Raw genomic sequence first — 25,298 nt, 5'->3', positions numbered from 1 at the left:
AAGTTTTATAGAGTGAAAAACTTTTCTTTTTTTGAGACAGGGTCTTTCTCTATCACCCAGGCTGGAGTACAGTGGCATGATCACCATTCGTTGCAGCCTCCAACTCCTGGGCTCAGGCCATCCTCCTGCCTCAGCCTCCCAAAGTGCTGGGATTACAGGCCTGAGCTACTGCGCCCAACATTAAATATTTTTTCTCCTGTTATGTAAACTTTTTATGAGAAACTATTCTTATCACTTACAACTCTGATTATCATCTCATTAACAATGCACAGATAATCATTAGCTCTTAGGCTAAGACTACTGAATACAAAAAAAAAAAAAAAAAAAACCCTCCAGGGTCAACTTGATTCTCTAGTGTATTCTGCTTCACATCAAATAGATGCAGTTTTCATTGCAAGGCTTTTGCAACTCAGAATGCATTAAAAAAATGTGTTTTCTATATTTTATTTTTTGTAAACTTAAAATAGTATAAATATTCCCAAGATTGCCGTAAACTTCACCAATATGACTGAAAAGCTCTCAAACTTACCATTATGCATTGTCTCAACACAACAAAATTACACAAATATCTATACGGATAGGTAATTACTACCACTTACAGTGCCTGTGACGCCTTCCCCAACCTCCTACAGTAAATATGACATGTTCGGAAATACATGACCCTTTTTAGACCATTAGGGTATCATTTAATTCCCTTAAGCAGCAGGTCTAATGAGGCAAAAGCAACACCATGATGTTGTGCCAGGCCTAAGAGGCATACAGAACTGTGGGCAGGATAAGAGTCTGAGAGATAGTAGCAGCTAGACATTCAACATTCCTACATTGTTACAGCTGCCCAAGCAGAGAAGAGAGCAGTAAGAAATAGACCCCAAAAAGCTGGGGGTGACTCAATGACAACATTCGTGGTCAAGCAGTAATTTAACAAATATGTCTGCTTAAAATGCCAAAGCACATATTTCAAGGGTTGCGGTCCTCTGCACCAAATACATTGCTGCCTTCCTAAAACATGACCCACAAAACCACAGCTTGCAGTATAAAAAGTCCATCTTGAGCCCTGCTCAAGATGAAAGGTTACCAGAGGAAACTGATTCTTATAGTAATTAAAATATTTGTATAGAATGCTTTACTGTTTACAAGTCACTTACACATACACTGTTTCATTTGACCTTATTTCACAAAATTTACCTTATTTGACAGTCACAATGTGCCTGACAGATAAAATTATCATCCCCTATTTTATAGAGGTAGAACCTGAAGCTTAAAGAAATTATCTGTAAGTAATATGTCCATGAGACCTGAGTCTCCATGTAGATTATCAACTTATTATTTGGTTCTATGGCATGGATTCCCCAAAAAGCAGTCTACAGTGTTCTACGGTTTAATCTAACATACATCCCTAGCCATCTAGTACTGAAAACAGTTAAAAATAATGGAATCTTTTGATAGACACTGACAGCCAATCATATAGAAAACAAAAGTGAAATTTAAACTTGTCAGTTTTATACAAATATAATGTAGTATTTTCTAATAATCAAAAAAAAAAAACTTTTGCCTAAGAGCCTTACTATAATGTTCTCAGGGGCTATGAGACTGCTTGTGGCTGAAAATATCAATTCCTCTGGGTACTTCAGCAATTACTCCTTACAGAACCAAAGTCAAATACCTATATATAAATTATACATATATATGAATTAGACACACATATACTGTATACACACAAGCACACACACAATTATAAAATTGTGCCACATGAACCATGTTGCACCAAGATTTCAAAGCACTGAATCCTATGTTCAAAAATTCTTTTTGCTGACTCTCTATCATGTGATAGACAATCTTCTAAGTATAAGAATATAAATGATACCTGCCACCAAGTGACAATATTTGGGTGTGATAATTACAACTTAGTATCATGCTTCCAAGAGAATTATATACAGCATTTAATACTGTATTAAATATACAGTATTTATACAGCCAGGCACCAACTGTAGTCTGGTAGATCTGGTTAGAATATTTCCTTAGTCTTGAGAAATAACCTACTAAGGATCATTACTTTTCATACACAAGAACGCATTAAACTGCTGGGCTCATGCAGAGATGTCAAAATACTTTAATATGACTGAAGCACTGATTATGGAGAGAAAATGGCAAACAACTCAGCTGGAGAAGAGACAGATGAAATAGTTATGGAGGATCCTATGCGCCACAGTAGCTAACATCTTTTGAGCACTTGCTACATGCCAGGAATTCTGCTAAATGCTTTCATACATTATCTCATTTAATCTTCACAACAACTTTCTGAGTTAGGAATAATTATCTTGCAATTGATAAAGAGATTAACTTGTCAATGTTACAGGGGTTTTAACTGGCAGGGGTTTTAAGTGCCAGAGACAGAATTGGAACCCAGTTCAGATTAAACACTAAATGTGAGCTCATAACCCTCCACTCTGTTGCCTCTCTTAATGAACGCTGCTAGGGGGAGCCATTGAAAGGTTTTTAGATTAAGCAGTGATCAGATTTGCTCTTTAGAAAGACTGCTCTGCTACATGTAGAAGCTGGATAAAGGTGGTGACTCTAGAAGCAGAAAGAGGCTGTCAGTACGTCACAGTAAACCAGGTGAGAAATGACAGCATGAACTTCGGCAGTGAGGATAAGGGAAACAGATTCAAGAGATTTTTTAGAAGGAAAAATGATCAGTTCTCAGTAATTAAATGTAAAGGCTGGTGAGAGAGGAATTAGGAATCGTGGCTTTGGGAACCAAACGGAATATGGTATCATCTACCAAGAACAGAGAAGCAACAGGTTTCATTCAGTCAATACGTATCTACAGAGTGTTCCTCAAATGCAAAACACTTTTCTAAGGCCAAGAGTCAAATCTGAAATTATAGTCATGGTTATTAGAATTTATTCTTAAGAGCAAATAACAAAGCACTAAAAAATATAAGGCATATTTAAAATTAATCACTGCTATTAACAGACTTGGCTTAGAGTCCAGTGAAAGCATGTTGTACTACCATTTGTTAAATATTACTACATGCAGGCCAGGCATGGTGGCTCACCCCTGTAATCCCAGTACTTTGGGAGGCCAAGGTGGTCAGATCCCTTGAGGTCAGGAGTTTGAGATCAGCCTGGCCAACATGGCGAAACCCCATGTCTACTAAAAATACAAAATTAGCCAGGTGTGATGGTGCACGCTGGTAATCCCAGCTACTCAGGAGGCTAAGGCACGAGGATCGCTTGAACCCAGGAGGTGGAGGTTGCAGTGAGCTAAGATTGTGCCACTGAACTCCAGCCTGGCCACAGAGTGAGACCCTGTCTCAAAAAATAAAATAAAATAAATAAATAGAATATTGCTACATGCAGAAAACAAAAGAGGAAAGGCATCCCATAATTTTATAATGTTATTACATTTGAGTTTGACAGAACTTCAATCTCTTACACCACACACCCACCCCCCCCCCACACACACACACACACGACACATCACCCTGTAATTTGTTTTATTTGTCTCTTTCCCTATAAGTTTATGGGGGGCAGAAATAAAGGTATCTGTTTTATTACCCATATTATAATACATATTTGGGATTTTAAAAAATCCCACTATCGCTACTGTGTCTTGCCAAGAACTTAAAAACCTCCTATTTGACTTCCTATAAAATATGACCTACTTTACATTAGCTTATTTCAGTAACAATTCCTAGACCTTCCCCACAGTTTTCATCCAAGGATGCTCTCTGCGAATCTTAAGGCACAGCAATCCCGTGCAGATGTGGCAAGTTATTATAATTCCCATTTTACTACATAGTTAGGAAACTGGCCCAGGGGAAGTAGAGTAACTTGGAAATAATCACAAAGCCAGATGCCAAAAATAACAACTTTTAGTCAATCCATGAGAAAATACTGCCCCTAGTTGAAATAACATGAAATTTAGTATTAGGAGGAAGCAAAATGCAAAATAATGCTTTAAAGCCAAGTCCTGGGTCTTATTTCTAAAAATGAACAGAAGAACGAGATGTGTAATAACTTTCAAACGAAACAATTTTTTCCTAATGCCTTACCCATCAAGGGTGCCAAAGGTTATTTAATGAATTACATCTGGCAAGAATGGCCTGTCAACCAAACCAATTTTGATCTTACCCACTTAAAAAAAACATTGATAGAAATCTGTTGGTATAGGACAACAGATAACTTTTTAACAAACCTAACTGCTTAAAATCTAATGCCTACAAGTGTATATTAGTACAGATTTGAAAATATTGCAAGTCTCCTGTTTTCTGAAAATATACTCACAGATCCATCAGCAATATGCATGGATAATAAAATTTAAAGCTTTAACAGTTAATACTCAGAATGAAAGTTCTCCAGCCACAACGCATCCAGATTTCGAAATATGCTGCTGTTATAATTTAATTAAAAGCAGTTTTATTTCACCAATCGTGTAAGTAAAAGTATTACACGATTTAGAAAGAAAAACGCAACTCAAATGGTAAAAGCGCTTTTATCATGTCTGTGTAATCATTCTTACAGGTACAAGTCAGAGCAAAATACCTTCCATTACTACACAGTATTTACACTTTGCTCCCAGTCAGAGAACCAGTGAGCTCAAGATTTTACCTTCAAAACAATGATTATGTACAAGAACAAGTAAGGGAGACATAAGATTATTGGTAAAACCCACTCAAGCGACCCAGACTGCAGATTTTCACAAAAAAACTTATGTATCAATCATGAAAACATGGTTTTCCATTAATTAAAACTCAAACTACTAATTCTAATCACAGCCAGAAAAAAAAAATATTTTCCAATGCTCCAATACTCGTTAGAGTAGATCTCGTATGTCCCCTATCAACAACACTTTACTATTGTAGAACTTCAGTTTGTAAATGAAATGACACTCCAAATGATTTTATGGGTAACATACCTTCTAAAAGTAGAGATCAACCAGTAGGAAAAAAACAAACTCTTGAAGAATACCTTCAGCATAGTAATCCTGGTAAATATAATAACTCTTATTCCTAGCACCAGAATAACTCAAGTCATTAGAATACATCACACCACACCCCCCACCCCCATTCACACAACCCCAAGCTTTTAGCATTACCAAAACAATAAGAACTCGAAACACTTCAAGGGTTCTTTAACACTAGGAAGTGTCTTTAAAATAATCTCACTACAGGCTATTACATGTGTGTGTGTGTGTATATATATATATATAATATACATATTATACGTATACTTTTTAACTGCATTTGATTAATATCTTCCACAAAGATCTTAGAAGCAGTATTCATCGACCAGAAACTGCACTCTTCGGTGCTGTCCTCATTTCAACCCCAATGATGGGACAGAAGGGTTGTCACGCATCTACAGAGCAGCAAAAAGCACAGAACTGTAAACTATCTAATGATTAAGAAAAAATAAAACATTTATATAAAATTCCCAAGCGGAATGCCTCTCCTTTTCCTTATGAGGCAGAAGTTACTGATAAATTCTAAATCCAGATTTCTAGAAAATGCTGAAATTCTCCGCCCCAACACTCACAAGTTTTTAACATGGAAATTCACTCAACTCCTACTCACACGCCAAATGAATATCCATTGTGGCTATCTGAAACTATTCTCAAACACTAACAGAAAAACACATATATACATCTTGAGCCTCCTCCTAACCGTCCTACGATACCCTCCAATCAACCTCAGGCAGCCTAGATTGCAAAGCTTCGACAGACAGCTGCCCTTGGCCTACGCCGTCAGGAACCAGGAGCGGGGCGGGGGCCGGGGGGCGCAAGAACCACCAAGAGACCAGATCTTTTTCCAAGGCTACTGTTTCCAAGCAAAACAACCCACGGCACTAAAAAGACGGCGATGAAAATTGGAGACGCTTTAATCCCGAGAGAAAGGGGTGGCGATAGGGGGGCGGGAGGGTACAAGAAATCCCGAGAAAAAGAGGTGCGGAGGAGAAAACTAAGTATCCCATGCATCTTTCAGACCCACAAAACAACAACAAACCGTAGAGTCTTGTGTGCACTTAGAAGCAGCAGACGGAGTCCCCGGGGCTGAGACAGTTCAGCAGACGTACACCGTGGGTTGTGGATAAATCAACCGATGACGGGAGAGGAAGGGGGTGCCGAGAGAATAAGCCCGTGGATGGGGGAGACAAAGCGTCGGGGGGTGATCCAGGACCATACAGAAAGGTGAGAGGGGACCCACAGGAGAAAGACAATGGAAGAACAATTAAGGCAGAAATCTGGTGCCCGGGCTGTGGCAGGTCACTGGGCTAACGACAAGAGTGTGGCACAACAAAGGGGCACGGGAGGAAGGACAGCGGAGGGGAGGAGATGGAGAGGGGATGCGGGACGCCACGGGTCGGACAAAGCGCCCAAGGCGGCGAAACAAAGGGCCGGGGATAGAGAGTCGCAGGGGGTAGCGGTGAAAGACAAAGCGCCCGGGGCCGGGGGCACTAGCGGGGCGAGGCGGCGACAACGGCCGCGAGGAACAAAGATGCACGGGGCCCCCAGGCAGAGCCCGCTGGAGGCGCGCGGGAGGCACGGCGCCCGAGGGCCCCGCGCGCCCGGCCGCACTCACGCCCGCACCCGCCGGCCTCGCCGCCGCCGCCGCCGCCGCCCGCCCTCACGCGCTGGAGCCTGAGCCACGGCAGCGCAGAGCGGCAGCGCACGGCCACACGCCGCCGCCGCCGCGCTCGGCGCACGCGACGCCGCCCCCGCGGGCCCCCGAACGCCAAGCGCGCCGCGGCCCCCGAACCCGCTGCCCGCCGTGAGCTGCCAGACGCCCGCAACTTTCCCGGTTCCCGGCGCTCCGATTCCCTCAGACTTACCCTGTCACAACAGGCGCCATCTTCCACAAACTCTCGCCAAAACTCCAACCCTCGCGAGATTCCCCCCGACGCCTTCCCTGGTCCCTCTCCCCCGCCCCTTCCCTTTTTCCTCACTCCTCGATTCCACCCAGCCCCCGCGCTCCCTTTCCCCTCGCCGCCGCCGCGAAGAGCCAGACGCCTCGCGCCGCCCGCAGACTAGGGGATCCTGCTCGCTGCCTTCCCTGGAAACCTACCCAGGCGATGGAGCATGCGCAGGCGGCTCCTCCGCGGGCGAGCCCTCCGTGTGGTCCATGGGGAGCGCTCCGGTTATCCGGGTTTTGGGACGCGCCTTGAGGGACGTACGTGGAGACTGAGGAAAACCGGAGGGGATTACTACGGGGACGAGGAATGGAGGGGTCAGGAGGCGGGGCCGAGGAGAAGGGAGGAGGGGTCCTGGGAAAATGGGCTGCGTTTCACAGGCCTAGATGAAACACCTCCTCAATGGGTGTTTTCCAAGCGGCTTCCCGCTCACTCTGGGTTCCCAGCTCTTTTCATTCATTCAAACGTTCCCTGGGCTCCTCCTTTATGCTAATCTCGGCGTTTGGTGCAGGAGCGCCAGAGATGTCTGGGGTTCGGGCAAGTGACACGTCGGGGACTGTCTTCATTCATTACACCCCCCCATGCTAATGAGGAGGCCCTTCCAGAGCTCCTCAAGCGGAAAACTTTTGCAGTTGAGCTCTCTCGCCTTAGCGTTCTCCTTGGGTGTGAAATGAGGTCAAGCCAAGGCCTCTAGCAAAGACACCCCTAATGGCCACCTCGCAGACACACGCCAGAGCGCGGAGTAGTTCTCTCCAGAAGGGAAAACTGCCTTGGAATTGAGAGCCACATTCTCCCACCTCCGAGTCTGGCCAGAGGACCCGATCAAAGCTCTTGCCGCTCGCGTGCTGCATGGCCTCTCTAAGACCCCATCGCAGCCACCACCGTGTGTGAGCCCAGGTGTGTGTTGAGACCACTACTGCACAGGGAACCGGGCCACCCGAGGGCCTGGCACAGCCGAGGACACTGCCGGCTGCCCGAATCGCGCTTCAGGCGGCCTGATCCCGGAAGCCCCCGGGCAAACCTGGCCCCACGGGGCATGGAACAGCAGGGTGAAGGGCCCGAACCCCGCCCCCTCCTCCTACCTGCAGCCCCCCATCTTTCCCCTCCTTTGCCCTTTCCTTTCCTAGAGATTCCCAGATCCAGCACTGCCTCCCGCAGGGAGCCCCAAAACCCGGAGAACTGGAATTCGCCGCCCGAAACCTGTTGAAGGCGCTGCAGGATTGGCGCGGGCCGCGCGAGCGGCACTGCGCATGTACCCAATGCGGGCAGTCCAGTCTCACGCTACACCTCCTTCCCACCGCCTTCCACTACTCGGCTCAGACACAACACGGCCGTGGGAAATTTCCTAAACCTCGCGAGAACGTGCCCCCTGTTGCCTAAGCTTTCGCCCCAAATCTCGCGGAGCCAAGGCAGGACAGGTGTTTGCCTAGACCAGCTCCGGGCGCCGTTCGTGCAGCGCGTGCCCGGGAGGCGGGCGGCGGGCGGCGGGCGGCGGGCGCGGGCGGGGTGGGAAGGGAGCGGCTTGCCGCGGAGGCGGGGCGGGAAGGCGCGTGGCTGGGAGCACGGGGCGGAGGGCGGCGGGGGAGGAGACCCACGTCTCGCACACAACACGCACACGCCCTGTGACGCTGGATGGAAGACGAGGGGTGGGGAGCCTCGAACGGAGGAAGGGGAAGCCAGGAGGTTGGAAGTCGCTGCCTGTACGGAGAGTGAGAGGTCAGGCTCTAGGGAAGGAGGAGCCCCAGGCCGATCTCCCGGGGAGGTTTCCTGTCGCCCTCCACAAGCCTGGTACTTTCCTAAAACGTGTTAGACACCGCGCCCCCGCCTCCGGGAGCTGACAGACAGCCCCCAGAGTCGGGTTTGAGTCATGCCTTGAGTCACCTAGTCTGGCCACTACTTCGCTTACTTTGAAACAAGTTCTGATTCCTTAGCTACTCTACTTTAGCAATTGGTTTCTTTTTTTTTTTTTTTTTTTTTGAGACGGAGTCTTGCTCTGTCGCCTAGGCTAGAGTGCAGTGGCGCGATCTCGGCTCACTGCAAGCTCCGCCTCCTGGATTCACGCCATTCTCCTGCCGCAGCCTCCTGAGTAGCTGGAACTACAGGCGCCCGCCACCACGCCCGGCTAATTTTTTCTATTTTTTAGTAGACGGAGTTTTACCATGTTAGTCAGGATGGTCTCGATCTCCTGACCTCGTGATCCGCCCGCCTCGGCCTCCCAAAGTGCTGGGATTACACGCGTGAGCCACCGCGCCTGGCAGCAATTGGTTGTTTTCTTTCTAATCTACCCGCTGGCCCTGTGAGCTGGGTAGAAAAATAAATAAATAAATAAATAAACAGCTCTGCGCCCTCGCCTTGTTGCCTTGTATAGATTCTTGCTCCCGTTTAAGGACACGATTTTTAAAATTTCTTGTCAGTCTCTTCTTAGCCTTTTGAAGTAATCTTACAAATCAGTTTCTGTTTTTTCCTCCCACTAATATGGCTTTTTTGCTTTCCGTCACCTTTCCGTATTTTTATTGCAATATTCCATTTTACGTATTGCTGCGGCAGGTGCTATAGTGACTACTGTTTTAAATGCAGCCCTTCCTTTTGGATCATTCATCCAATGAGTTCCTGATTACGTAAATTCTTCAATCAGCCACGTTTCAGATTGGCCCTGATGTGGTTTCTATACCAGCCTTAGCCTGGCATTATCTAGGAACCAGTGTCTTCCTGCTCACGTCACAGCCCCGTAAATGTAGAGTTGAATTGAATTTTGATATTTGGAGGACAGTGAATTCTCTAATAGGAGGAAACCCTGGTTTTTAAGTTGTTTTCAAGGTTTTAGGGGTGTGTGTGTGTGTGTGTGTGTGTGTGTGTGTGTGTGTTTGCCTATTGATTATATACACAGAAAAAAACAGACTTAAAACCATTTGGTGCAATATCTCAGTGCAAGTCTGGCTTGGAACAGGATAGCTCAGGAGGAGGACAAAGCCCTTGGGGCACATATTCCTTGGAGCTGTCATCCCAAGAAGGTATTTCAGTCATGGCCTAGTCCAGACCACTGATCTAATTTGGAATCATGGCCTTCTGAGAGCCCCAGCGACCTTGGGAAGCCATGGTAACCACAAAGGGAATAACAGCTCCCCCTTTTTGCCCTAAAACATGCTCCATCTGCAGCCCTCCCACATCTCAGGAAAGGACAACTCCATTCTTCCACTTATGTCAAGAACCTTGGAGTCCTTGCCTCCTTTCTCACACCCAAGATACAATTGGACGGAAAATCCTATTGGCTCCACCTTCAGAATATACTCACATTCCAAATACTGTCACACCTCTTTGGCTACTAGCCTAGTCTAACCCATCTTATTTCCCACCTGGTTTAAGGAAGTTCCCTAACTGGTCCTCCCTTCTTCCGTTCTTGCCTTCCCGCAGTCTGTGCTAATAGAGCATTCTCAGTGGCCCTCTAGAACTCCTCCATGACTTTCCCATTTCACTATGAGGACTTAGACAATGTTGCCTACTGCCAAACCCCCCGATCTATCTGCCTTCACCTCCTCCTCTACCTCTCACTCTGTGGGCTGTCACCAGTTGCCTTCCTTACTGTTCCTGGGATGCCCCAAGCACACTTTCAGCTCCAAGCCTTTGCTTTTTCCACTACCTGGAATGCTCTTCCCTCATATACCTTATAGCTCATTCCCTCACTCCTTTCCTGTCTTTGCCTGATGTCACCTCCTCAGGGAGGCCTTCCCTGACACCCTTCCCAAGAGGGACTCCCATACTCCTTATCCCCCTTTCTGCTTGATTTTGTCCATGGCACCTATCATTAACTAACATAACATTTATCATACTTGTGTGTTGTGTTTACTATCTGCCTCCTTCCATTATAATGTAATATTAATAAGGGCAAGGACTTTTGTCTAGTTTGTTCATTATTCAAGCCTTAGCTGCTGGAACAATGCCTGGTGTATTATATTTGTAGAATGAATGGGGTGTCTTCCACTTCAGGGCAGAGTAAAAATGATTCTGAAGACTAAGCCTCCTAGGGTTCAAAACAATATTAGGACTAGACTAGCAGTGAGTACTAGCCTGCCTAGGGAGGAGAAAAAGGCATATGGAGCAACCACCTGTGTTGGTTTTTTTGCAAAAAAAAAAAAAAAGTCTTCTGGGTTAGACCAGTAGATGAGGCTGCACTTAACTTTAAGAGTTTCCTTTACTCTCCATTTTAGAACTTCAGGAAAAAAACAACAAAAACACCACTAGCCGGATATGTGTGTGTGTGTGTGTGTGTATATATATATATGAATATGTTTATATATATTATATATATGAATGTATATATATGAATGTGTATATATATGAATGTATATATATGAATATATATATGAATATATACATGAATATATACATGAATATATATGAATATATACATGGATATATATGAATGTATATATGAATATATATGAATGTATATATGAATATATATATGAATGTATATATGAATATATATAAATGTATATATGAATATATATATGAATGTATATGAATGTATATGAATGTATATGAATGTATATGAATATATATGAATGTATATGAATATATATGAATGTATATATGAATATATATGAATGTATATATGAATATATATGAATGTATATATGAATATATATGAATGTATATATGAATATATATGAATGTATATATGAATGTATATATGAATATGTATGAATGTATATATGAATATGTATGAATGTATATATGAATATGTATGAATGTATATATGAATGTATATATATGAATATATATGAATGTATATATGTGTATATATATATGAATGTATATATGTGTATATATATGTATATGAATACATATATATATGAATATATATATATATATGTTGCAGGAAGTCAGGGACCCTGAACGGAGAGACTGGTTGGAGCCACTGCAGAGGAACATAAATTGTGAAGATTTCATGGACATTTATCACTTCCCTAACAATACTCTTATAATTTCTTACGCCTGTCTTACTTTAATCTCTTAATCCTGTTATCTTCGTAAGCTGAGGATGTACGTCACCTCAGGACCACTGTTGTACAAATTGATTGTAAAACGTGTGTTTGAACAATATGAAATCAGTGCACCTTGAAAAAGAACAGAATAACAACGATTTTAGGGAACAAGGGAAGACAACCATAAGGTCTGACTGCCTGCGGGGTCGGGCAAAAAAAGCCATATTTTTCTTCTTGCAGAGAGCCTATAAATGGACTTGCAAGTAGGAGAGATATTACTAAATTTTTTTCCTAGCAAGGAATATTGATAATTAATACTCTGGGAAAAGAATTGCATTCCTGGGGGGAGGTCTATAAACGGCTGCTCTGGGAGTGTCTGTCTTATGCGGTTGAAATAAGGACTCAAATATGCCCTGGTCCCCTGCAGTACCCTCAGGCTTATTAGGGTGGGGAAAAAATCCTGCCCTGGTAAATTTGAGGTCAGACCAGTTCTCTGCTCTCGAACCCTGTTTTCTGTTGTTTAAGATGTTTATCAAGAGAATACGTGCACAGCTGAACATAAACCCTCATCAGTAATTCTAATTTTGCCCTTTGCCTTGTGATCTTTGCTTTTGTCCTTGCCCTGTTTCCTCAGAAGCATGTGATCTTTGTTCTCCTTTTTGCCCTTTGAAGTATGTGATCTTTGTGAACTACTCCCTGTTCGTACACCCCCTCCCTTTTTGAAATCCTTAATAAAAACTTGCTGGTTTTGCGGCTCAGGTGGACATCACAGACCTACCGATATGTGATGTCACCCCCGGCGGCCCAGTTGTAAAATTCCTCTCTTTATACTCTTTCTCTTTATTTCTCAGACCAGCCAACACTTAGGGAAAATAGAAAGAACTTACATTGAAATTTCATTACATTGAAATTGGGGGTGGGTTCCCCAGTATATATATATATATATATATATATATTTTTTTTTTTTTTTTTTTTTGAGACAGAGACTAGCTCTGTCACCCAGGCTGGTGTGCAGTGGCACGATCTCGGTGCTCTGCAACCTCCCCCTCCTGGATTCAAGCAGTTCTCCTGCCTCAGCCTCCTGAGTAGCTGGGATTACAAGTGCCCACTACCACACCCGGCTAATTTTTGTATTTTTAGTAGAGACGGGGTTTCACCATGTTGGCCAGGATGTTCTCAAACTCCTGATCTCATGGTCTGCCCACCTCAGCCTCCCAAAATGTTGAGATTACAGGCGTGAGCCACCGCACCTGGCATAGATATCTTCATGAGCTGCTAGTGGGAGTGAAAATGGATATAATATCTATGGAAACTATATTAGTCTGTGCTTGCACTGCTATAAAGAAATACCTAAGACTGGGTAATAAAGAAAAGAGGTTTCATTGGCTCACGGTTCCGCAGACTGTACAGGAAGCATGACAGCATCTGCTTCTGGGGAGGCTTCAGGGAGCTTTTACTCATGGCAGACAGCAAAGCAGGAGCAGGCGACTTAGATGGGAGCAGCAGGACCAAGGCGGGGAAGGGAGGTGCCACATACTTTTAAATGACCGGATCTCACGAGAACTCACTCACTATCAGAAGAACAGCACCAAGAAGAAAATCCACCCCCATGATCCAGTCACCTCCCACCAGGCCCCACCTCCAACACTGGGAGTTACAATTTGACCTAAGATTTGGTCGGAGACACAGATCCAAAGCATATCAGAAACCATTTGGCAAAATTTGTCACTACCTGTTCATCCTACAATTCCATTTCTAGAAGTTTATCCTATGAATATGCCCACACATGTAAAATTACCTATATTTTGCAGCATCACTGATGGTGGAAAAAAAAATACTGGTAACAAACATCAAGAGATGTCTTTTTTAAAAAATTATACATAGAATGAAAGAGTATATTTATTAATAAGCAGAGGCTGCTTTTTATGTACTTTTGTGGAAAGATCACAAAGTTTAAAAAGCTGCAAAACAGTGATATATATATACTTATTTGCGTATATGTGTCTAAAATGTCTCTGGAAGGACACACTAGAAATTGTAAGAATGACTGCCTTCTTACAAGGGACTCTACAGCTGGATGATATAGGTGAGAGAGTGGCTTTCCTCACAGTCTATCTTGGATCCTTTGAATTTTGTACTATGTATATATATTTCCTATAAATATAAAACATAAAAAGGAGGGAAAAGAAAGAAATGGAATAAATGTGCAAGAAGACAAAAATTTACCAAATAAAATTGTTTCCTTCTACTTTAGTAGAATTATTTTTATTTATTTATTTATTTATTTTGGGACAAAGTTTCGCTCTTGATGCCCAAGCTGGAGTGCACTGGTGCAATCTTGTCTCACCACAACCTCCGCCTCCCGAGTTCAAGCAATTCTTCTACCTCAACCTCCCGAGTAGCTGGGATTACAGGTACATGCCACCATGCCCTGCTAATTTTTTTTTTTTTTTTTAAGAGATGGAGTTTCACTCTGTCACCCAGGCTGGAATGCAGTGGCATGATCTTGGCTCACTGCAAGTTCCATCTCCTGGGTTCACGCCATTCTCCTGCCTCAGCCTCCTGAGTAGTTGGGACTACAGGCGCCCGCCACCACACCCAGCTAACTTTTTCTATTTTTTTGGTAGAGACGGGGTTTCACTGTGTTAACCAGAATGGTCTCGATCTCCTGACCTCGTGATCTGCCTGCCTCAGTCTCCCAAAGTGCTGGGATTACAGGTGTGAGCCACCACACCTGGCCTTTTCTTTGTATTTTTAGTAGAGATGGGGTTTCTCCCTTTTGGTCAGGTTGATCTCAAACTCCCAACCTCAGGTGATCCGCCCACCTCGGCCTCCCAAAGTGCTAGGAGTACAGGCATGAGCCACTGCACCAGGCATAGAATTATTTTCTAATAGAAGTTATGGTTCTGGCTTGGTGGCTCATGCTTGTAATTCCAGCACTTTGGGAGGCTAAGACAGGCAGATCACTTGAGCCCAGGAGTTCAAGACCAGCCTGGACAATATAGTGAGACTCTGTCTCAACAAAAAATACAAAAATTAGCTGGGCATGGTGGCATATGCCTGTAATCCCAGCTACTCAGGAGGCTGAGGTGGGAGGATCACTTGAGACCCTGAAGTTGAGGCTGCAATGAGCTGTGATTGCACCACTGCACTCCAGCCTGGGCGAGACAGAGAGAGAACCTGTCATCTGTCATACACACACAGAAAAAGTTACATATGTGACCTATCATCTTAGTAGAATTAAAACAGCAGAACTGCCTCGTGGTTCATTCAAACAGCATGTTTAGATTACCTACCACTGCAGGTCAGGCATCATCTTGATATTTTACAAAAATAGACAGCACAAAGAACCCAGCCTCTAAGGACTCCCTGTCTAAAAGAATACACAGACCAGTTGCAGTGGAATTCTATGATAGGAAAGAGATAAAAGAGTTTAACAGCTTGGGGGTACAATGAAGGAAGACCTAACTCTTGCCTCATGGGCCCAGTCCTTGCAGAGATGACTTGGTAGCTGACTTACTGCAGTGGGAGTTCAGAAGACAAGAATAGGAGGAAGCATGACAAGCACAGGAAACAGCACGTTCAGGCTCTGAGGTGTGAAAGAGCATCTGCTATTCAGGGGAACTCCAGGTGGGGGGTTGATGTACATAGAATAGGGAAAGGCATTCTAAGCAGGGTCATAAGAAGGCCCCGGTGGCCGGGCATCGTGGCTCACGCCTGTAATCCCAGCACTTTGGGAGGCCGAGGCAGGCGGATCACGAGGTCAGGAGATCGAGACCATCTTGGCTAACACAGTGAAACCCCGTTTCTACTAAAAATACAAAAAATTAGCCAGGCGTGGTGGCGGGTGCCTGCAGTCCCAGCTACTCAGGAGGCTGAGGTAGGAGAATGGCGTGAACCTGGGAGGCGGAGCTTGCAGTGAGCTGAGATCGTGCCACTGCACTCCAGCCTGGGTGACAGAGCGAGACTCTGTCTCAAAAAAATAAAATAAAATAAAATAAGAAGGCCCTGGTAGAGCTGTGGTCCTCAGAACTTAGTGGGCATCAAAATCAATTAAGGGCCTGAGTTCCACTCCCTAAGACGCTAAATGAGTAAATTTGGACTGAAGCATTTATAGCAGGTATTTATAACAGGGTGCTCAGAGATTCTGATGCAAATTGTCCATGAACTGAGCTTTAAGTTTTTTTTTTTTTAAGACAGGATCTTGCTCTGTTGCTCAGGCTGGAGTGTGGTAGTGCAATCAAAGTTCACTGCAGCTTTGAACTCCTGGGCTCAAGAGATCCTCTCACCTTGGCCTCCCAAAATGCTAGTATTATAGGTGTGAGTCACTGCATGCAGGGAGAATCATTCTTTGATATAGAACTTGAGTATAACCTTTCTCTGGGACTTTCTCACTAAAGGGAGTAATGGCACATAGTTTCTTTTTTAAAAATCAATAAATGAAATATTTAAATAGTAAAAGGGATGAGTTTGGGAGTTCCTAGGTGTGTATCCAAAGGCATGTGAAGCAGCTAGTGGCTCATGAGAGGCGGACATTACAGTTTGCTGTGGTGGTTTAAACACAGTGACACTTTTTTTTTTTTTTTTGAGACCGAGTCTCTCTCTCTCACCCAGGCTGGGGTGCAGTGTCGCAATCTCGGCTCACTGCAACCTCCGCCTCCTGGGTTCAAGCAATTCACCTGCCTCAGCCTCCCAAGTAGCTGGGATTACAGGTGCCTGCCACCATGCCTGGCTAATTTTTTTGTATTTTTAGTAGAGATAGGAATTGATCATGTTAGCCAGGCTGGTTTCCAACTCCTGACCTCAAGTGATCCTCCCACCTCGACCTCCCTAAGTGCTAGGATTACAGGCGTGAGCCACCGCGCCTGGACCCACAGTGATGCATTTCAACATTGCTAGCTGTGTGATCTTAGACAAGTTTTTTAACTTGTCAGTGCCTCAGTTTCTTCACCTATAAAATGGAGATTGTAGCTTCTAATTCATAGGATCGTCAGAATTCAAAGTATTACTGTTTCAAGTGCATAGAACAGTGCTATAACACAATCGTTATAGTAATATTAGTTTTTATCATTACTCAACAAGTCCATAACTTGCATTCATCTCATCAAAATTCTTGCAAAGCATGTCAAAATGGCTGTACTTCAAAAATCAACATCGGTTGGGCACAGTGGCTCATGCCTGTAATCCCAGCACTTGGGGACGCTGAGGCGGGCGGATCACGTGAGGTCAGGAGTTCAAGACCAGCCTGGCCAACATGGGGAAACCCTGTCTCTACTAAAAATATAAAAATTAGCCGTGTGCGTTGGCAGGCGCCTGTAATCCCAGCTACTCGGGAGGCTGAGGCAGGAGACTCACTTGAGCCCGGGAGGCGGAGGTTGCAGTGAGCCAAGATCGTGCCATTGCGCTCCAGCCTGGGTGACAGAGCAAGACTCTCTGTCTCAAAAAAAAAAAAAAAAAAAGTTAAAACAGGCAAATACAGTCATAATTTTATCTTGATTGGTGTTAATTCATTTTTTTCTCATATCCCACTCAGAAATGACAATATTATTTTTGTTATTTAATTTCCAAGAGGATCAGATGTACAAAATGTTTGGGAAACCCACTGTAGATAGCTGATAGGAGCTTCTGAGGATACAAAGCAAGGTTTCTTGTTATCAGATTGTGCAGGGGCTCTGGGCCTAAGACAGCCCTGCTGATAGCCCATGTTAGAAACTAGGAGCCGCTCACTCTACAAATGTTTAACTCATGTTTTTTTTGTTCATCTTTATGGTTCTCTTATATTCATAACATTATCCCTGTCATTTTCTACCACGTGTTCATCAAGGTTAATAAAATGTATAGGAAATTGAAAGAGTGCCAAGAAGGATTCCATGAGACTCTGCAATTCCATATAGAAAATAAGCTCGAACTCCAGGATTAAAAGAAATAGAACACTGAAAATGAATCACAGCTTCAGGAGAACTTGAGAAACAAAAATAAATATTCACCGTTTTCTGTCCAATTGTGTTTAATTTTTCACAGGATTTTTTGGCCCTGGCAATTTGAGTTTTTTGCAGGCCTGGGTTAAGTTTTGCTTAGCTTGCTAATATGTGCAGCAGTTCAAGAAGGTAAAGCAAGAAAATGAATGGGCCATTTACTCTAGTGATGTGGAACGTGAATGGAATCAAATGCACATTTGGTGAAAAGAATGTGTACAAATCTAATAATTTGTCAGAAGTTTTTGTAGCTAATGTAATTGGAGGAAAATGTTTCCATGTGTGATTGATAGATTTGTTCTTTTTATAACATGAACAAGTTAAAGCCAGTTAACACTACCTACACAAGAAATGACAACGCCATATGAATAATAAAATTCCAGTTATCTATTTATAAGGGAATATACTTAAATTTTTATTTCCTAAACTTTGCCCGTTTGTCATGCATCATATATTGCAGTGGTTTTGGGTTCTGTAATAAGCCAATGTTAAACATCCATAGTTTTAAAAAAGCAGCTGTGGTATGAATGAAAGAACACTGAACTAGCTTCACCACTAGTACTTCTACCACAAACCACATGCTCAACTTTGAGCAAGTTTATTTTTCCTCACCTGCAAAAGGGGAATATGAAACCTATTGCATAGGGTTGCTTTGATAATTAATTGAGGTATTACGTAAAATAACTGGGTACATAGTAGGCACTCAGTAAATTTCTTAGGAAATTATTTTACCCATACCCATGTTCAGTTTTGTTATCTGTTAGATGGACTAATAATACTGCCTTAGAGATTTGTTGCATGAATCAAATTAGATAATCGCAGGACACGGTGGCACAGGACACGGTGGCTCAGGCCTGTAATCCCAGCTCTTTGGGAGGCCAAGGCAGGAGTATCGCTTATGCCCAGGAGTTTGAGACTAGCCTGGGCAACATAGGACAACCCCATATCTACAAAAAACACAAAAATTAGCCGGGAGTAGTGGCATGTGCCTGTAGTCCCAGCTACTCAAGAGGCTAAGCCCAGGAGGCCAAGGCTGCAAGTGAGCCATGATCGTGCCACTGCACTCCAGCCTGGGTGACAGCACAAGACTCTGTCTCAAAAAAAAAAAAAAAAAAAATTAGATAATTATGTGGATAATAAATTGAAAGAATCCTAAATAAAATAATGGTATTTAATTTTGGTTGGCATATTTGTTTTTAAAATTTTGACTGTGGTTACACAGGAAATCAATAGAACAGAAAAAAAGATCCCTTTATTTTCTTCTCTGGCCTATGTTACTATTAACCTTGAACACAGATGGCCTTTATCACTTTTTCAAAGAAAGCCTACCAGAAAGGTTTCACTCTTTGCATCTGTATTGCTTGGTGTCAGAGATAGTGTAATGATAAGCATCAACTTGTAGATATAACTTTTGTGGCTAGCACCCTTGTCCAGACCACACTAAGGACTAAGAAGATCCACTTTGGAACCTGTTTATTTAAGCACTGACAAATAGTAGTATATCAAACAATTCACATCTTGTTAAGTACCTAGCTTTGTGAAAGACAGCTAATAATCCCTTTGAACATCAAAAGCAAAGTTGTACATTGTCTCTTTCAATAGTTGCTGCTGTAATTAGGTTAACAATTTTTATTCTAATTAATTTTTTTAAATGTTATTGTCATTATCTCAACATGTGGGAATTTTTAAAAAGCAAATTGTGAAATTACTGCAAGAAAAAAGTCTCTAAGGTAATTTCTAATCATTCTTTTAATAAATATTAAGTACATACTTTGTTTTATACAATAGGTCTGTCTGAAAAGTTTTATCTCAATCTAATAATGATGTATTTCATTTGTAAAATGCATTAGAGAAACTCTTTTTTTTTTTTTTGAGATGGAGTCTTGCTCTGTCACCCAGGCTGGAGGGCAGTGGCGCGATCTCGGCTCACTGCAACCTCCGCCTCCCGGGCTCACGCCATTCTCCCGCCTCAGCCTCCCGACTAGCTGGGACTACAGGCGCCCGCCACCACGCCCGGCTAATTTTTTGTATTTTTAGTAGAGACGGGGTTTCACCATGCTAGCCAGGATGGTCTCCATCTCCTGACCTCATGATCCGCCTGCCCAGGCCTCCCACACTTCTAGGATTACAGGCGTGAGCCACCGCGCCAGGCCTAGAGAAACTCTATTTAAAGGAATCTTCAAGACTCCATGTTAGATATTATAACTCGTATTATCCTGTGCTTTTGCTACTTAAATTATTATTTTCATGACTAAATTCTGTCATGATTAGCATCCTGTGGAAGGATGGTTAATAAATTATATTAAGGTATTGTTAATATTTCACTAATGGATAAAAACATTTCTCAAGATCTTAACTACAAATTTTTCATCTAAGTACTTTGGAAAAATTTAGACATTGATGCATGGTTTGTTTTTTTTCTTCCAGCTTTCCAAACATGTGGCCTAAATTTTACCCTCAGAATAACTTTTGACTTCAGTAAGAGTTATAAACTATCGTCTGGGAGAAGCATTTGGCTCCTACTTTTCTCAAGCCTAAAGTTCTCCAGAAATGTTCTTATGAAATGCAAATCTGATTTTCATCAGCAGTTTTACCTACGTAGCATCTTATTTTCCTTCACCAGCAAACACTGAGTATTTTATTTTTAAATAGCATAGCTATATCTGTATTTGCATGATACTTTCCAACTTTCCGAAATAAGCAATGAAACACAGAATCTAGGCAAAAGAAAAAAAGATAATTTAAGAACTGAAAAATAACTTCTGAAAAACAGAGCACATACAGAAGTATTTAGTTTTATGCAATAGAGGGTTTTCAAAAGGTTGTATGCCTGTCTAACATGCAACAGCTTTCTAGTTAAAGGGATGCTGTGATGTGTAATTTCCACAGTGACGGTAACTATGAGCCTGCACTGTCTCAAGCCCTCTCACAGACATCAATCATCTCAGTCAGTCCTCAGGACAATGCTGACAGTCGGTAATTTTATTCCTGTTTTTACAGATGTGCCTCGGAGGGTATGATTTACACAAGTCATACTCCTAGAAGTGGGATTTATGATTGTTAGTGAGTTCTTTATTTTTTTGGCTATAACAATTTAAATTATTTTTATTATTATAAACTGATAGAGAATATTTTATGTGAAGTACCCAGAGTATCAAATTATAATTTTAATAAACTATTTAAAGTTACAAAAATGATTTACGAAAGTATAAAATGATGAGAAATGCAACAAGATTTATTTTAAAATATATTTTAAATAGTTAATATATTTAATTTTTTAAAAATCCTACAAACAAGTAACAGTGAGTGGCTGAAAATGGGTGACCAAGACAGGGGCTACTGAATTTTAACCCATTTGAATTTTCTGACACATTTATTAATTAAAAAATAATTCTCAGCCGGGCACAGTGGCTCATGCCTGTAATCCCAGCACTTTGGGAGGCTGAAGTGGGTGGATCAGGAGGTTAGGAGATTGAGACTATCCTGGCTAACAGGATGAAACCCCGCCTCTACTAAAAATACAAAAAATTGGCCGGGCATGGTGGCGGACACCTGTAGTCCCAGCTACTCGGGAGGCTGAGGCAGGAGAATGGCATGAACCTGGGAGGTGGAGGTTGCAGTGAGCGGAGATCGCGCCATTGCACTCCAGCCTGGGCATCAGAGTGACTTCGTCTCAAATAATAATAATAATAATAATAATAATAATAATAATAATTCTCCAAATAAATGATAAGAAAACTACAGACCAATACCTCTTATAATATAGACACAAAATCCTCAATAAAATACTGGCAAACGCTCGACAAACTAGAAATGGAAGGGAACTTTCTCAACCTGATAAAAGTCATCCATAGGAAACCCGCAGCCAACATCCTAAGAATGAAACAAGAATTTCCACTCTCACCAATTCTATTCAACATGGTATTGAAGGTTCTAGCCAGGACAATTAGGCAAGATAATGAAGTAAAAGACATCAGGTTGGAAAGAAGGAAGTAAAAGTGTCTGTATCTTCAGATGACATGATCTTGTATATTGACATGATCTTATGCATAGAAAATTTTAAGAACTCTCCCAGGTGCGGTGGCTCACATCTGTAATCCCAGCACTTTGGGAGGCTGAGGTGGGTGGATCACCTGAGCTCAGAAGTTCGAGACCAGCCTGGCCAAAATGGTGAAACCCCATCTGTACTAAAAATATTTTTTAAAAAATTAGCCAAGGGCAGTGGCACACGCCTGTAGCTACTTGGGAGGCTGAGGCAGGTGAATCACTTGAACCCAGGAGGCGGAGGTTGCAGTGAGCTGAGATCATGCCATTGCACTCCAGCCTGGGTGATGAGTGAAACTCAGTCTCAGAAAAAAAAAAAAAAAAAAAAAAAAAAAAAGAAAAGAAAATTCTAAGAACTCCACTAAAAAATTATTATCTGTACCACTAACACATATATTCAGCCAAGTTGGAGAATACAAGATTAATATAAAAAAATTGTATTCTATATATTTTCAATGAACCATCTGAAAATGAAACTAAGAAAACAATCCCATTTCCAATAGCATGAGTATCAAATATCCAGAGTATCAAATTAAATAAATAAAGTACTTAGGAATAAATTTTTAAAAAGAAGTGCAAGCTTTATGCTCTGAAATCTACAAAACATTGTTGAAAGAAATGTTAAAGGATCTAAATAAATGGAAAAACATCCCATGTTTATGGATCAAAAGGTATTATTATTAAGATGGCAACACTCACCAAATTATTCCACAGATTCAATGCAATCACTATCAAAATCCCAGTTGGCCACTTTGTAGAAACTGACAAGGACAGCCACAATTTTATGGAACCCAGAATAGCCAAACAATCTTGAAAAAGAAGAACAGAGTTGGAGGACTGATATTTCCGCATTTCAAACTTTCTACAGAGCTACAGTAATCAAGACTGTGTGGTGCTGGATAAGGACAGACTTACAGATCAAATGAATAGAACTAAGAGTCCAGAAATAAGCCCTCACATTTAGGTCATTTGATTTTTGACTAGTGTCAAAAGAATTCAGTGGGAAAAGGAACAGTCTTTGCAACAAATGATGCTGGGACAACTGAATATCTACGTGCAAAGGAATGACATTGGGCCTGTAATTCACAACATATTAAAAAATTACCTTAGATCATAGCCCTAAATCTAAAAACCAAAGCTATAAAACTCATAGAAGACAGTATAGGGGTAAATCTTCATAACCTTGGATTAGCAATGATTTCTTAGATATGACACAAAAACCCAAGCAACAAATTAAAAAAATAGATAAATTGGACTTCATCAAAATTTAAAACTTTTGTGCTTCAAAGGACACTATCAAGGAAGTAAAAAAAAAAAATACAGAATGGGAGAAAATATTTGTAAATCAAATATATCTGAAATGGGTCTAGTATCCAGAATATATAAAGAATTCTTAAAACTGAATAATAAAAAGACAAATCGTTCAATTAAAAATGGGCAAAAGATCTGAATACATATTTCTCCAAAGATGTGCAAATGACCATTGATCACATGAAAAAATATTCAGTATCATTAGCCATCATGGAAAAAGCAAATCAAAACCACAATGAGATACCATTTCTCACCTGCTAGTGTGGCAATAAGCCAAAAGACAGATAATGACAAATGTTGACAAGGGTGTGGAAAATTGAAACCCTCATACATTGATGGTGAGAATGTAAAATGATGTAACCATTTTAAAAAGCAACCTAACAGTTCTTCGAAGGGTAACGATAGAGTTACTCTATGACCCAACAATTCTACTCTTAGGTGTAAACTTAAGAGAACCGAAAACACGTCCATACAAAAACATAAATGTTCATGGCACCATTATTCATGGAAGCCCGAAAGTGGAAGCAATGCAAATGTCCATCAACTGATGAAGATACAAAATGTGATATATCTAGAAAATAGAATACTATTAGTTTATAAAAAGACATAAAGTATGAAACACACTACAACATGGATGTACCTTGAAAACGTGCTAAATGAAAGCAGCAAATCATGAAAGATCTTGTGGGATTCTAGAATGTCCAGAAAAGGCAAATCTATAGAGACAGCAGATTAATGGCTGTCTAGGGCCCGGCAGTGTGTATGTGGGGATAACTGTGAAAGGATATAGGACTTCATTTGGAGTGATAAAAGTCTTCAAAGTTGATTGTGTTGGTGGCTGCACAACTCTGAATATACTATAAACCACTGAATTTGCACTTTAGGTGAGTGAATTATATGGTATGTGAAGTGCATCTCAATGAAACTGTTAAGCAAAGACAGGAGAGAGAGCAGAAAAAATTAATTTAACTTTATTCAATTACATGCTTTGCTTTTTATATAGTATTTAAAAAAATAGAGACACGGGTCTCACTATGTTGCCCAGGCTGGTCTCCAACTCCTAGGCTCAAGCAATCCTCCCGCCTTGGCCTCCCAAAGTGCTGGAATTACAGGTATGAGCCACCACACCCAGCCTAGATGCTTTAAAAACCAAATTAGTATGATTATAAACTTCATATTAATAAGTCATATACTTCTATAAATGTTCAAGTGGGGGCAACTAAATGATAAAATAAACTCTATAGAAAATAAGCAAATAATCATTTCTTTGCTAGTTGACTTACCTTCTAGCTTCATAGTAAGTTCAAGATTATATTTCTTTATATTCTTTTTTTTTCTTTCTTTTTTTTTTTTCAGACTGGAGTGCAGTGGCACAATCACAGCTCACTGCAGCCTTGAACTCCTGGGCTCAAGAAATCCTCTGGCCTCAGACTCCTGGGATTACAGATGTAGGCCACTGCACTCGGCTCTGAGATTATTATATATATTTCATAAAGATTATATATATATTTCATATGGATTACATATATATTTCATATGGATTATATATATTTATTTATTTATTATTTATTTATTTTTTGACAGGGTTGCAGTCTGTCACCCAGGCTGGAGTGCAGTGGTGCGATCTCAGCTCACTGCAGCCTCCACCTCCCAGATTCAAGCGATTCTATTTCCTCAGCCTCCTGAGTAGCTGAGACTACAGGCATGCGTTACCACGCCCAGCAAACTTTTGTATTGTTAGTAGAGACGGGGTATGACTATGTTGGCCAGTCTGGTCTCAAACCCCTGGCCTCAAGTGATCTGCCTACCTCGGTCCCTCAAAGTGCTGGGATTACAGATGTAGGCCACTGCGCCCAGCCAGATTATGTTTCTGACAAGGATAAGATTCCTCAGCCTTTCAGATGTAGAATGATCTTAGTTTAAGATAAAAATAATAGCTGGAATCATTGAGCGCCAACTTAATCCAAGAGACTTCAAATGGAGATGATCTCATTTGATCCTTCCACACCCCTGAACAGGACTTCTACTTCCCTTTTTATAGCTAAGGAAGCTGTGGCCCAGAAAAATGAAG

General features: G+C 41.8%; 1 protein-coding gene across 6 annotated transcripts in view; it reads right to left on the bottom strand.

Annotated features, from left to right (window-relative positions):
• RBPJ (recombination signal binding protein for immunoglobulin kappa J region) overlaps nt 1–8,134 on the bottom strand; it is a 115,625-nt gene extending 107,491 nt beyond the window's left edge. Inside the window, exons 1-2 of one of the 6 annotated variants that reach the window (XM_001166354.7) lie at nt 7,710–8,134; nt 7,068–7,183 (exon numbers count right to left, since the gene is read on the bottom strand). In XM_001166354.7, coding sequence (XP_001166354.2) covers nt 7,068–7,183; nt 7,710–7,763 — 170 coding nt within the window. In that variant the 5' untranslated portion in view covers nt 7,764–8,134. Of the gene's footprint in view, nt 1–6,008; nt 6,569–6,834; nt 7,441–7,709 lie in introns of those variants that run through there. The other 5 variants (XM_054682815.2, XM_517135.8, XM_063809444.1 and 2 more) reach the window with 5 other exon arrangements.
• Between the last annotated feature and the right edge of the window lie 17,164 nt (nt 8,135–25,298).

Source organism: Pan troglodytes, chromosome 3 (assembly GCF_028858775.2).
Source record: "Pan troglodytes isolate AG18354 chromosome 3, NHGRI_mPanTro3-v2.0_pri, whole genome shotgun sequence".
In the NCBI taxonomy this organism is placed as follows: domain Eukaryota; kingdom Metazoa; phylum Chordata; class Mammalia; order Primates; family Hominidae; genus Pan; species Pan troglodytes.
This window is presented reverse-complemented; position numbering and strand designations above follow the sequence as displayed.